The sequence below is a fragment of the Triticum aestivum genome, chromosome 6A (assembly GCF_018294505.1).
Source record: "Triticum aestivum cultivar Chinese Spring chromosome 6A, IWGSC CS RefSeq v2.1, whole genome shotgun sequence".
Lineage (NCBI taxonomy): Eukaryota > Viridiplantae > Streptophyta > Magnoliopsida > Poales > Poaceae > Triticum > Triticum aestivum.
In genome coordinates, this window is record NC_057809.1 from 5817388 (window position 1) to 5829860 (window position 12473).

The window sequence follows — 12473 nt, forward strand, 5'->3', positions numbered from 1 at the left end:
CCTCCCTCTGTATTTGTGATGTATTTATACATGCTTTATACAATAATTTCATCATATCATAGTAAACATACACTATTCTCATCATATCATAAACATACAATAGTCTCGTCATACCATCATCATCATCATCACCATTCAACACAAATATCATCACATCTCTAAAACAGCGATACACAAGTCATGCCATGTCTCGAATAAGTGCAACTGCATGGTCATGGCACACACACACAAGTTTCATCATCTCTATCTAAACCATGATGTAGAAGAGAATAGCGATCAACATGAGCAAGAGCGCGACTATGTAGTACTTTTGGCACCGGCGGTCCCGCCCCCGCTCTTGCCGGAGCGTTCACCTCAAGTAACTACTGTCTGCTTCGGCTCTGCTGTCGAACCCTCTGTGGCTAGCACCCGGGTACTTGTCCACCTGGGCCTGAGCGTCTCGCAGTGGTCGTAGACTTCTGGAACCGTCCCAAGTTCAGCCTTTCTCCTTCCCCTATTTCTTCTCTTCTCTCGCGACAAACCCCTGGCTAGCTGGAATGATTGATTTGTTTCCTCTCACTCAGCTCTACCTAACCTTCACCTATGGCGGCAGCAGGAGCTCAGATGAGTGGACTCCGATAGACAGCCGAGGAGATCCCCCACCGGGTAAGACCATCCCTTTCCATTTCCCACCATTCCGTTCCATCTCGTCCTGCTGCAGCAGCTACAGGGCAATGCGATGTACTCAACTACTGATGTTCTGAACCCTCTGTCAGTTGCCTGGTTTGGTAAAGCTGTGGATTCATTCCTTGGGCGATTTCAACAATAATGGATGTATAGAATATGAATATCAACACATTTTCCAACCTGTAGTGCTGTAGCTTAATTTCCCGTCAAGTTCTAGCTATTTGGACAAAAAGAAAACATTTTGCCTGACCAAATTCAGCATTTTTGCACCAGTTACTTGCCTTGTTTGTCCATTTGATACTCATGCACACTCAAATCAGACGGACATGCTTGTAGATTTACGATAACAAGCACAAAACAGAGTATGCTACAGCCCAGACTTTGTTTTGCTCATTGTCATCTCAAGGCTTGTGCGAACAAGTACCTTCGTCGTGCTGCCTATTCTGCGCCGGCACCAGCCTGCCTGTAGGTGTTGGTGCTGAGGCTGAATGAAAACGAGGGGTTCAGACTCCCGGGCGCTGTCGTTTACTGCGAAGTAAGTATCAAAGATGAATGGAAGCTTCAGATAAGGAATGCACTAAGGGAGTAACAGAAAGGACCTGCACACGGAAATGCCCAGCAAGATGGACTTCTATTATTTCCATTGCTACCTGCTGCAAATAGTCTCATCACCGCCGCCTGCAGAAATCAACAGATCAGAAGTCTCTTTTAGCAAACAAAACATCCATATATGGATAAATACTTGTGGCCAGCTAGAGCTGTACAATTCACATGGACCGACAATGTAAATTAAGTACAAGCATGCACCACAATGGCTAACCAGGCGAAAATGCTCAGAAATCGATGAGGAGGCAAGACAAGCCTGTTTTGAGCTGATCAGAAGCTAGTTAGACACCTCGCAGAAAAAAAGAAGAAGCTAGTTATACTATCTGTACATCAATGGTTGTGCGCGTCATGATGATGCAGAGGCCGGGGTCATTCCCCTTTTTGAAAAAAAACTCTCTGTACATCAATGAGCCATTACTGTTTGCGACCTGTATATGCTGGGAAGAAGAACTGTATATTGTGAGTAATCTGCTTCTGCTGCAGGATTGTGGTTCCACTTGTTCTGCAGATAGATGCTTCTTATGGCATTTGCAGAAGCCACTCTGTAAAATAACAAAGACACTCTGAAAAATGTAAGCTTGGTTTGTTTCTGATGTCAAGATAGTGGTCAGACAAATGAAAGCTAAGGATGTAGAGTGTAGTTAGGTCAGGTGTCGTTGAATGCATGCAGAAGGCAAAGCTGGCATTTGGGTTCTGGACAGGAATGCATGCTTCAGACAAATTACAAAAGAAGTGTATGTACTAGTAGAAAGAGCAGGGTATCAGTACACAGAGAAGCGTGACTTCTAAATTCAGTACCTGCAGTTTTTTTACTTCTTCACACGCAACTACTGCAGTAACCAGAGTATTTCACCGGTCTAGCTTGTGCATGCCATTGTTCTGCGCATGGCTGTTCATCAGTTTGCAACATCTGGCTACCTAGCAATACGGCACGTCTGAAACTAGATAGCAATGCGCACATTTGAAAACTACTTCAAAATATGTAGGAGCATAAAAAACTTGCTAAAAAGGTCCACGGTATTCTCAATACTCCAAAATACTTTGTTATGTCAAAACCACAGTATTTTGTACCCACAGGCTAAATTATTGTAGTTTTACAGTACATTAGTTTTAGAAAGAGAAACATTCTTAGTTGCAAACACAAAATTTCATATGTAGTACTCCTTCTGTACCAGAGTAGTGTATATTATACTCTGTCTCAACAAACGAGCTTGAAAACTTGAGGAATATTGGAGTATTAACAATTTTTTAACTTAGAATTTATTACCATCGAAAAAAAGAAAAACTAATCCTTTGGTATCTTCCAAATCTTCGCTATCCTTCGCGTCTTCGATACCCTTCGAATCCTTGTGTACCACCTAGGGTCCACTCGAGATTATCAATGAGTTTACCAGCCTTCTTGTCCCAGTTCTCTTTTACTATGTCGAGGTCGAGATACACAGCATTGGGACGGGTGCCGGAAGCCTGCCTCAGCGCTTGCTTCGCTTCCTTTACTTCCCTGTAGCTGCTGTTAGTGCAGTCAAGGTAACACCTGACGTCCTCCAGCAAAGGGCAGCTATTTCTCCTCCACGGCACCAAGCTGGCAGCGTCCTTTCTTTCAGCGCTTGCACTGTATTCCAGCACTTCAAGCATCGGCAATGCTCCTTCTCCAACAGCAATCTCAATCTTCTTTGTCCACAAGAATCTCAGCTTGTGAAACTCGTTGCCGCCAAAAGTATATGATATGTTCTTTTCATCCTTACTCCAGAGAAGAAGGACGAGGAGCGACGGCAACCTGCCGATGGTTTGAACATCCTGAACTTCTACCGCATCCACATGCAGATATAGAAGAGAAAGGAGTGGAACACTTAACTGATTGATCCATGATGGCACCCTCGGTATAACTATGCCAAGCAGACCTAACTCGTACAGCTTTGTACAGGGTGTCAGGTCTTCCAAGCTCTGATTGAGGACAACCGAATACTCAACATCACAAAAGACAGTCAGACTATGGATCTTGTGCAGGATGCACAGAGATTCCACCAGAGCATTGCATGCAGACTCCTCTATTTCACTGAAAAAGATCTTGAGCACCCTTAACTTTGTCAGCTTACCCACCTTCGTGAAGAAGTTTGGGCACTTCTCCACTGAATATAGCTCCAGTTCTTCAAGGCATGTCAGTTTCCCTATCTCGCCCTTCATCACTGTACCTTTATCAGCCCACAAGCACCTCAAATTCATTAGCTCACCAACAGATGGCGGCAGCTCACTTATCATACCTCCCCTTACATCCAATATCTCAAGAAACTTCAGATCATGTCCTATTCCTTCAGGGATCTTGACCGCTGTCTTCACTAGCCCCAGGTACCTCAGCTGCACCAACTTACCAAGATGCTCAAGACTACTACCTTCCGAAACAACACAGTCCTCAATAATTAGCACACGCAGTACTTTAAAGCTCAAAAGCAGGGGCATACCATTGGCACGGCAGTCTACAACATTATATGACCTTACATGCTCCATTGCAATGCCAGAGTTGTGTTCCCCACTTCCATGAACTGCTAATCTGCGAACCTTGTTGGTTGACTTTCCTCCCGGACATGTGCCATGATGCTCCATATCATGTACTGTGACAAAGTTTACCTCATTTGATATGGTGCGGATGAGATCGAGCACCATGTCATGGACACGACAACCACCTCGGTCATCACTATATGCAGGATCTATCCACCGTATCATGCTCTTGTTTACAAGCATGTTGAAATAGATCTCTCCAAGTTGAAATGACTCCATCCCTTCTCTATATGGTATAAATCCCTCGGCAACCCACCTCCATATCAGTGATATTTTATCAATTAAATAATCTTCAGGAAACACACTAAGATACAATAAACATGTCTTAAGATTGGGAGATAGATCATAATAGCTAAATGATAATATCTGTCTTGTGTTATGAACATCGTCATTCTCTTCATTCCCAAAACCAATGGCCTCATATACCTTAGACCAGTCCTCACTGTGTTTGCCAACAAGCAAGCTAGCTATTGTAGTGATAGCTAACGGCACACCACCACATTTCTTTAAAATTTTGGTAGTCACTTCAGCAGGCCCTTCACTACCAGATGTTCTTGTATAGAATAACCTTTTGGAGAAATCATCAGAAAGGGGTTGCATGTGGTAGATACCACCAGCTTTTGTGGCAACATCAACAATACGGGTAGTTATGATTAATCTACTTTCTGGATGACTATCCACAAAAGCATACTTAATCGTTTCCCATGTTTGTTTACCCCATAGGTCATCAAGAACAATAAAGTACCTATTCACATGAGAAGGAAAATTGTTTAATTAGCAAACTATCTAATATACTGCCCACAAGAACAAGAAGCACAACAATGCACCAGAACCAAAGAAAGGAGCTAACAGTGAATAAAAAAGATAAGATGAAATACATCTTAACTTTTGAAGTGTTCTTATGATCTACCGAGTCTTGATAAGTAAATAGCATAAAACTACCACAATTCAGGGTGGGTTTCCCAAAACTACCACTCCTAAAAATTTTGAAAAACCTACGACAAGATTGTTTGCTATTTGAGAAAACACTTGTTGTTAGTTGGTTAAAGTTCGGCATGATTATGACATATTGGACCCAGTCATCATGGCAATTAAATTCAACATGTTAAGTTGGACTAGCGCCCCGTCCCGTCCCCGTCTCCTCTCCCCTTCTTGGCCCACCATCACCCCCTGTCGGCGACGACCAGCAAGGCTGCTGGAGCCAAAGAGCCACCACCTCGAGATGCTTCCGTCACGGTGCTCCAACGTGGGCGAGCGCCTTTCTAGTGTTGATCTCTGATGCGGAGGAGCTAGTGCTCTGACTTGGACGAGATCCTCTCTTCTCCGGCGCGGCCAGCACATCCTCGTCATGGACCAGCGTTTTGGGTACCGAGCGAAATTTCATGATCTCGCGCGGTTACCGTGTTTACCATTCCCCCTCGAGAAACACTCGTACCGAGCAAAATATCTCGAATATTTTGAAATTTTTGAATTCAAACGCTCATTGTCTGGTTAAATAGACACCATCACTTCTATGACAACACGACAGGTAGTGGCCTAGTGGCAAAAGCATCCTTCCGTTACCAGCTAGTCGCTGGTTCGAGTCTGATCTTGAGTCAAACACGAATCTATATCGACGTCAAAAATATTTGAATTCAAATTTCGATTTTAAATTTCGACGTCAAAACCCTTCAGTAACTATAGCTACAGTGCACAATGTAGCTACGAGGATGACCCGGGGCGTACAAATATTCTGGCAACGACACTAGCTGGAGCCAACTGGTGCTATTTGTTGGAAGAGGAGCTGCTCGCTGGTGCTCTCCAACTGATGCAACTCCACTTCACCATGGACCCATGCCTCCCGTGCTCCCTTCCAGCTCAAGCTCGCGGTCAGCCAAGGCGGGGCCTGAACAGGTGCACTTCGTCGGCTCTGGTGACGAGCTCGCCGGCGGCGGGCCAAGCATGAACGTGCTCCACGACCGTAGGATTTGCATGACCTGATTATTTTAAAAAAAAAATTGTAGGCAGCCGGTTTCTTCTAGAAAATATTTGGGCCCTACCTGTCATGACCTGTCAACGGTCAACCTAATGGTCAAAGCTCAGGATGCTGGTTTTTATACCACGTCATACCTGCCGAGTGGACCCGAGCTATCATAATCACACTTAAAGCTAACCAACATAGTCCTCAGTGCAACATGGTAGCTTTTTGAAACAGCCAACCAATTTTGTGGTAGGTTTTTGGAATATTTTAGAAAGTGGTTGATTTTTGTGACCACTAGCCCGAAGTATGGTAGTTTTATGCCATTTAATCGAGTCTTCATCTATACCATTTTTCAAACGGTTATATTCTGGATAATTGAATGGGTATTCAGTTGTGGCAAAACTAGAGATAGTTGACCGCCTAAGTAATCCATGTAACCAATCAGTTGATGCGACTGTTGGTATTAATCTTGACTTAGCCAAATAAAAAGGTGCCACGTATGTTCTAATGGCTACATTAATTTGATTTTCTAGATGCGTGCATTGATAGCTTGGCATACGTAAATCGGAAATGTAAATCAGAAATTGTTGTGTCAAAATGAAAAGAAAACTAACGCCAAGTTGTTTATTGATTTGGACTATATGAATCAAAAGCAAAGATAAAACATATATTGTCTTCCTTAGTGTAGCTGGCCTGGGCATAGGTGACATAAAGAAGTTATTGACTAGCATAGAGGGAGGTTACTGCGTACCTCTTGCCTGCAAGGACTTTTTTCAGCTGGTTGATCAACTGCCATTCAGCCATTGTTTCTGTGGCTCTGGATAGCTCAGTGTCAAGTTCAAGCAGGATGTCCCTGAGAACTTTCTTCGTGTTTGGATTCTGACCCACTGGAACAAAAGCTTGACATTCATATTTTGTGCTAAGCTTATCATACAATGCTTTTGCAAGGGTTGTCTTGCCCAATCCTCCAAATCCAACAATAGAGACTATCTTGGGATTTTTATCAGGCATGGGAACCCCCTCGGACAGGATCTTTATCAGCTCATTAATTGGCTTATCAATACCCACCAGGTCAGACAACTTTTTGTATAGAGCTGGGAGACGAGGGTCAACTGTAGTTGCTGCAGGATTTGCATCAACATCGTCTATCTTGTAACTGTCGCGCCGTTCCTTGATCTTCCTAACTTGGCTCTGAATGTCTTTGATGTCATTGGCTATTTCATGGCGTGCCTTGAACTTGCTGAACTCATTGCGGGCCTTCTTGAGCAAGTGCTTGATTTTGGGCTTGGTTGGCTCATTACCCTCGACGCGGGTCACGAATGAGTCGAGGCTGTCCTCGATGGCGTAGGACAACTCCCTGACCTCATTGGCCCAAATCTTGACCTGCGGGTCGAGTTGATCTAGAGGCACGCTGGACACCTTGATGAGGGCTGCTTGCATGCTCTCGAGCTCGGCCTTGAGTTCTTCAATCCCCTTCTTCACACTCTTCTTCAGCTTGTACTCCTCTACGAGCAGCTCTCCCAGCTTGGGGAGGAGAGAGCTCATCGCCCCTGTGGCGAACTGCATGATGACTCTCACCCTATCACTCTCTCACTTTTGCAAGCCTGCTGGCTCTTCTCCTCTCTTTTTCTCTCCCTCAGCTTCTATCTCCTTTCAGAAGCTCTTGCTTGCTGGCTGTGGCTAGGTTGCTGCCGCTTGTATGAATATATGGACTACTAGCTAGCTAGTTTGATTGGATCTGAAGCTTCTTTGCGACTGGAGTGATAAGGACGCGGTTACAACACTAGCGAGCTAGCTAGGTTCACCTAATTAATTCTTGCGCGCAACTGGCATTTGAAAAGAGGTGCTTTTCCAAGGAGGACGTGATGGGCATTGGCTATCACGTGCCAAGCATCTCTAGATCTGCGCATGGTTTGTTGGTTAGTGGCTTAGTTAGTGCGCACTGTCAGACCTGGCCGGCCCTTTGTTTCTAAATACCAACGACGACTCGCTCAATCTGCAGCCAGCTTTTTGTGATGGTTCAAAACTGAAGTGTATATGCATGGAGCGGCAATTTTGATTTCTTTCTATGATTGAACTGATTGGAGCACTAGGGACCGTGTTGTTACTTGCTACCAGGCTAGGTACAAAGTTGCCCAAGCCAGATTATTAGCGGTAAACTATTTTCCATGAAACAGTCTCCAGATTTGTGCAAGACTACAATATCAAAGTGTTCTCGGTGGGGCTGTCAGAGAATAGTTGCTACCGAGGTTGTACTTTTAATATTAGCTAGCAGACACAAAATTTCTCTAGATCTGCAAAAAATTGTATGTTTGCTGCAGACCGAGGGAATCTAGTAACAGAGACGGTGTACTTTTTAAAATAAATATATTTTTCGTATGTCCTCCATTTGTTGAACCCAACAACGGCTACATGTCATGATTCTCTTAAAGGTGTTGTCTTCGAGCATTGTGTTCTCTACTATTTTGTGTTCTGATGCCATTGCGCCATTCACTATCGGACCCTCTATAGAAGGATTGTGGTAGATAATGGGGAAAGAAGATTTTCACATGGGCCAATATTAGATAATGGCAAAACCACACAACTAGCCAGTCTAATTATTTGATGCATTTTACAAGATGTGTCTATATAGGGCATATATATTAGACTCCGGTCAAGCAAAAACATAACTAGAGGAAGGATATGTGCATTGTCATTTATTTATGCCAAAGATATTTAATCTCCAGAAAAAGAGTGTCCCTATCACTGTATCAGAAGATACATTTAGAATACAGCTTGGTACAGTATCTTACAAGGCATCAAGAATATAAGATACGAGGAGTGTATCACGGATTAAAAGGGCTTGCACAGGTCGGATTAGCATTTCCGACTGACGGTTTGCAACCGAGGGAGGTCAGATAAGACATAAATATTGTTACCGTCAATCACACATACAAGTGGAGAGGTAAAGTCTTGATTTCTTTTTCCTCTACATATATAACTCTAGCTAGATATAAGTATTGTTATAGTGTCAGTGCAGGACTGCTTTATGTTTCGAGGCTAATGAACATGGTTAGTCTGAGATAAAAACTATTAGTGTCAGTGTCATACCAATGAACAAAATAGCGCGCTACAGCAAAATAGCGTCGACCTCAAAATATGCTATTAGCGTGCTATATCGCGCTATAGCGTGCTATTAGCGAGACATCATACGCCGATATATTTAGTGATGCTAAGCGTATTAGCGATGCTATAACGCACTATTTTTTTCAGTGTGTCATACACAATACTCTGTAACGACCGCTTTGGGACCAATGTTTGAGGATAGTCCAGCCATAAATTATGAAGCGTTGGTGTCGATGGAACATACAAAATCATCTCATACGAAACCTTTGGGGAAAATGTATAATGCATGTTCACTGTATGAAGACGACTGGGGTTTGTTAGAATAAATCCGAGGCATACCGTTAATCATCCGAGGACCAAGCAATCACACGAGGCACGAAACTGAGATTTGTTAACGAGGTTCACCGATATGGCTACATCCCCGGGACCTGACTACGGGCGCTCCTCCCCATGACACCGTCGCAATACCGCACACCGGCCACCCGGGCGCCGGCACACGCCGCCGGCTCCCCCTTGCGCGCCTGTGCTATTATGTTGGCATAGATTACATCGTGTGTCTAGCCCCGCTATATATGAGAGGCCTAGGATGCAACACTAGTAGAAAAAGGGTCAAATGTGGAGCACATTAGTGCCGGTTTGAATTAGAGCCGGCACTAATGGTCACATTAGTGCCGGTTCCAATGGCTAGGCGGACGGGCATCATTAGTACCGGTTCGTGGGTAACCTTTAGTACCGGTTCATGCCACGAACCGGTACTAATGAGGCTGTGTCAGGCTATGGTCGATCTGGGCCCCCCACGAAGACCTTTAGTACCGGTTCATGCCATGAACCGGTATTAGAGTTTCTTTGTAAGCTGATTTTTAGTCCCACCTCGCCAAGAAAGAGGCAGTATGAGCGGTTTATAAGCCGTGAGTGCACATACAATGACGAAGAGTTGCAATGCTCACCTACATGTTGATTAGCTTCAAGCCTTGCGGAATAGCATAGATTGCACTGAGCTATGTGCAGTGCTGTCTACACTATTCCGAATGGCTTGAAGCAAATTAACCAGCATTGCACCTCTTTTTTATTTTTAATAACTTATTTGAACTCCGGACTTCTTTTGTATTCAGTATGCAGCATTCAAAGCGACGTCATCAATTTCCAACATGTTCTGACATTATTTGTTGTTTTTCGGTCATTGACCTAATTGTTTAGAGAGCTAAATGACCGTCAAATTGAAAATCACTACAAAATGAATCCTGAAAATGTTGAAACTTGGCATGGTATCATCATGTCACCCCCATAGCATGCGCGAAAGAGTAGAGAGGGTCACGGCAAAAACTGGACGCATTTCGTGTACAAACTGGACAAACTCTTTCAGAGTATCAGGGTTTCGGACGAGAACTCATCTGTTACTATTGGAAATATGCCCTAGAGGCAATAATAAAAGTATTATTATTATATTTCCTTGTTCATGATAATTGTCTTTATTCATGCTATAATTGTGTTATCCGGAAATCGTAATACATGTGTGAATAACAGACACCAACATGTCCCTAGTAAGCCTCTAGTTGACTAGCTCGTTGATCAACAGATAGTCATGGTTTCCTGACTATGGACATTGGATGTCATTGATAACGAGATCACATCATTAGGAGAATGATGTGATGGACAAGACCCAATCCTAAATATAGCACAAGATCGTATAGTTCGTTTGCTAGAGTTTTCCAATGTCAAGTATCCTTTCCTTAGACCATGAGATCGTGTAACTCCCGGATACCGTAGGAGTGCTTTGGGTGTACCAAACGTCACAACGTAACTGGGTGACTATAAAGGTATACTACGGGTATCTCCGAAAGTGTCTGTTGGGTTGACACGGATCAAGACTGGGATTTGTCACTCCGTATGACGGAGAGGTATCACTGGGCCCACTCGGTAATGCATCATCATAATGAGCTCAAAGTGACCAAGTGTCTGATCACGGGATCATGCATTACGGTACGAGTAAAGTGACTTGCCGGTAACGAGATTGAACGAGGTATTGGGATACCGACGATCGAATCTCGGGCAAGTAACATATCGATTGACAAAGGGAATTGCATACGGGGTTGCTTGAATCCTCGATATCGTGGTTCATCCGATGAGATCATCGTGGAGCATGTGGGAGCCAACATGGGTATCCAGATCCCGCTGTTGGTTATTGACCGGAGAGCCATCTCGGTCATGTCTGCCTGTCTCCCGAACCCGTAGGGTCTACACACTTAAGGTTCGGTGACGCTAGGGTTGTAGGGATATGTATATGCAGTAACCCGAATGTTATTCGGAGTCCCGAATGAGATCCAGGACATCACGATGAGTTCCGGAATGGTCCGGAGGTAAAGAATTATATATAGGAAGTGCTATTTCGGCCATCGGGACAAGTTTCGGGGTTATCGGTATTGTACCGGGACCACCGGAAGGGTCCCGGGGGTCCACCGGGTGGGGCCACCTGTCCCGGGGGGGCACATGGGCTGTAGGGGGTGCGCCTTGGCCTACATGGGCCAAGGGCACCAGCCCCAAGAGGCCCATGCGCCTAGGGTTTCAAGGAGGAAGAGTCCTAGGAGGGGAAGGCACCTCCTAGGTGCCTTGGGGAGGAGGGATTCCTCCCCTTGGCCGCACCACCCTAGGAGATTAGATCTCCTAGGGCCGGCGCCGCCCCCCTTGGCCCTCCTATATATAGTGGGGGAGATGGAGGACTTCTCACCTTTGCCTTTGGTGCCTCCCTCTCCCTCTCCAACACATCCTCCTCCTCCATAGTGCTTAGCGAAGCCCTGCCGGAGTACCGCAGCTCCATCATCACCACGCTGTCGTGCTGCTGCTGGAGCCATCTCCCTCAACCTCTCCTTCCCCCTTGCTGGATCAATAAGGAGGAGATGTGGCTGTTCCGTACGTGTGTTGAACGCGGAGGTGCCGTCCGTTCGGTGTTAGGATCTTCGGTGATTCGAATCACATCGAGTACGACTCCCTCATCCCCGTTCTTTGAACGCTTCCGCTCGCGATCTACAAGGTACGTAGATGCATCTAATCACTCGTTGATAGATGAACTCCTAGATGGATCTTGGTGAAACCGTAGGAAAATTGTTGTTTTCTACAACGTTCCCCAACAGTGGCATCATGAGCTAGGTCTATGCGTAGTTCTTCTTGCGCGAGTAGAACACAATTTGTTGTGGGCGTAGATTTGTCAACTTTCTTGCCGCTACTAGTCTTATCTTGCTTCAGCAGTATTGTGGGATGAAGCGGCCCGGACCAACCTTACACGTACGCTTACGTGAGACCGGTTCTACCGACTAACATGCACTAGTTGCATAAGGTGGCTGGCGGGTGTCTGTCTCTCCCACTTTAGTTGGAGCGTATTCGATGAAAAGGGTCCTTATGAAGGGTAAATATAAGTTGACAAATCACGTTGTGGCTTTCACGTAGGTAAGAAAACGTTCTTGCTAGAACCCTGTTTCAGCCACGTAAAAACTTGCAACAACAATTAGAGGACGTCTAACTTGTTTTTGCAGCAAGTGCTTTGTGATATGATATGGACAAAGTTGTGATGAATGATGAATGATCTATA

The 12473-nt window shown here is 44.8% G+C and overlaps 1 protein-coding gene across 2 annotated transcripts; it reads right to left on the reverse strand.

The window, feature by feature from the left end:
- Window positions 1–211: 211 nt before the first annotated feature.
- On the reverse strand, window positions 212–7530 carry LOC123131595 (disease resistance protein PIK6-NP). 2 transcript variants are annotated; one of them, XR_006464200.1, is made up of 4 exons: window positions 6537–7530; window positions 1487–4570; window positions 1266–1344; window positions 212–1194 (listed from the first exon to the last, which is right to left on the reverse strand). XR_006464200.1 is itself a non-coding variant. In XM_044551255.1 (2 exons), exons 1-2 carry the CDS (start codon window positions 7349–7351, stop codon window positions 2587–2589), a joined length of 2799 nt encoding a protein of 932 aa, XP_044407190.1. In that variant the 5' UTR covers window positions 7352–7530; the 3' UTR covers window positions 212–2586. The 2 variants fall into 2 exon arrangements, 1 of the variants encoding a protein (XP_044407190.1); XM_044551255.1 differs by having other exon boundaries at window positions 212–4570.
- Window positions 7531–12473: the final 4943 nt, after the last annotated feature.

Bases quoted from the DNA above. Each gene is read 5' to 3' on its own strand.
- LOC123131595 (XM_044551255.1), bottom strand. From the start codon at position 7,351: ATGCAGTTCGCCACAGGGGCGATGAGCTCTCTCCTCCCCAAGCTGGGA. The intron at 4,571-6,536 runs GTACGCAGTAAC...TCATGTGAATAG, and splicing joins AAAGTCCTTGCAGGCAAGAG to GTACTTTATTGTTCTTGATG.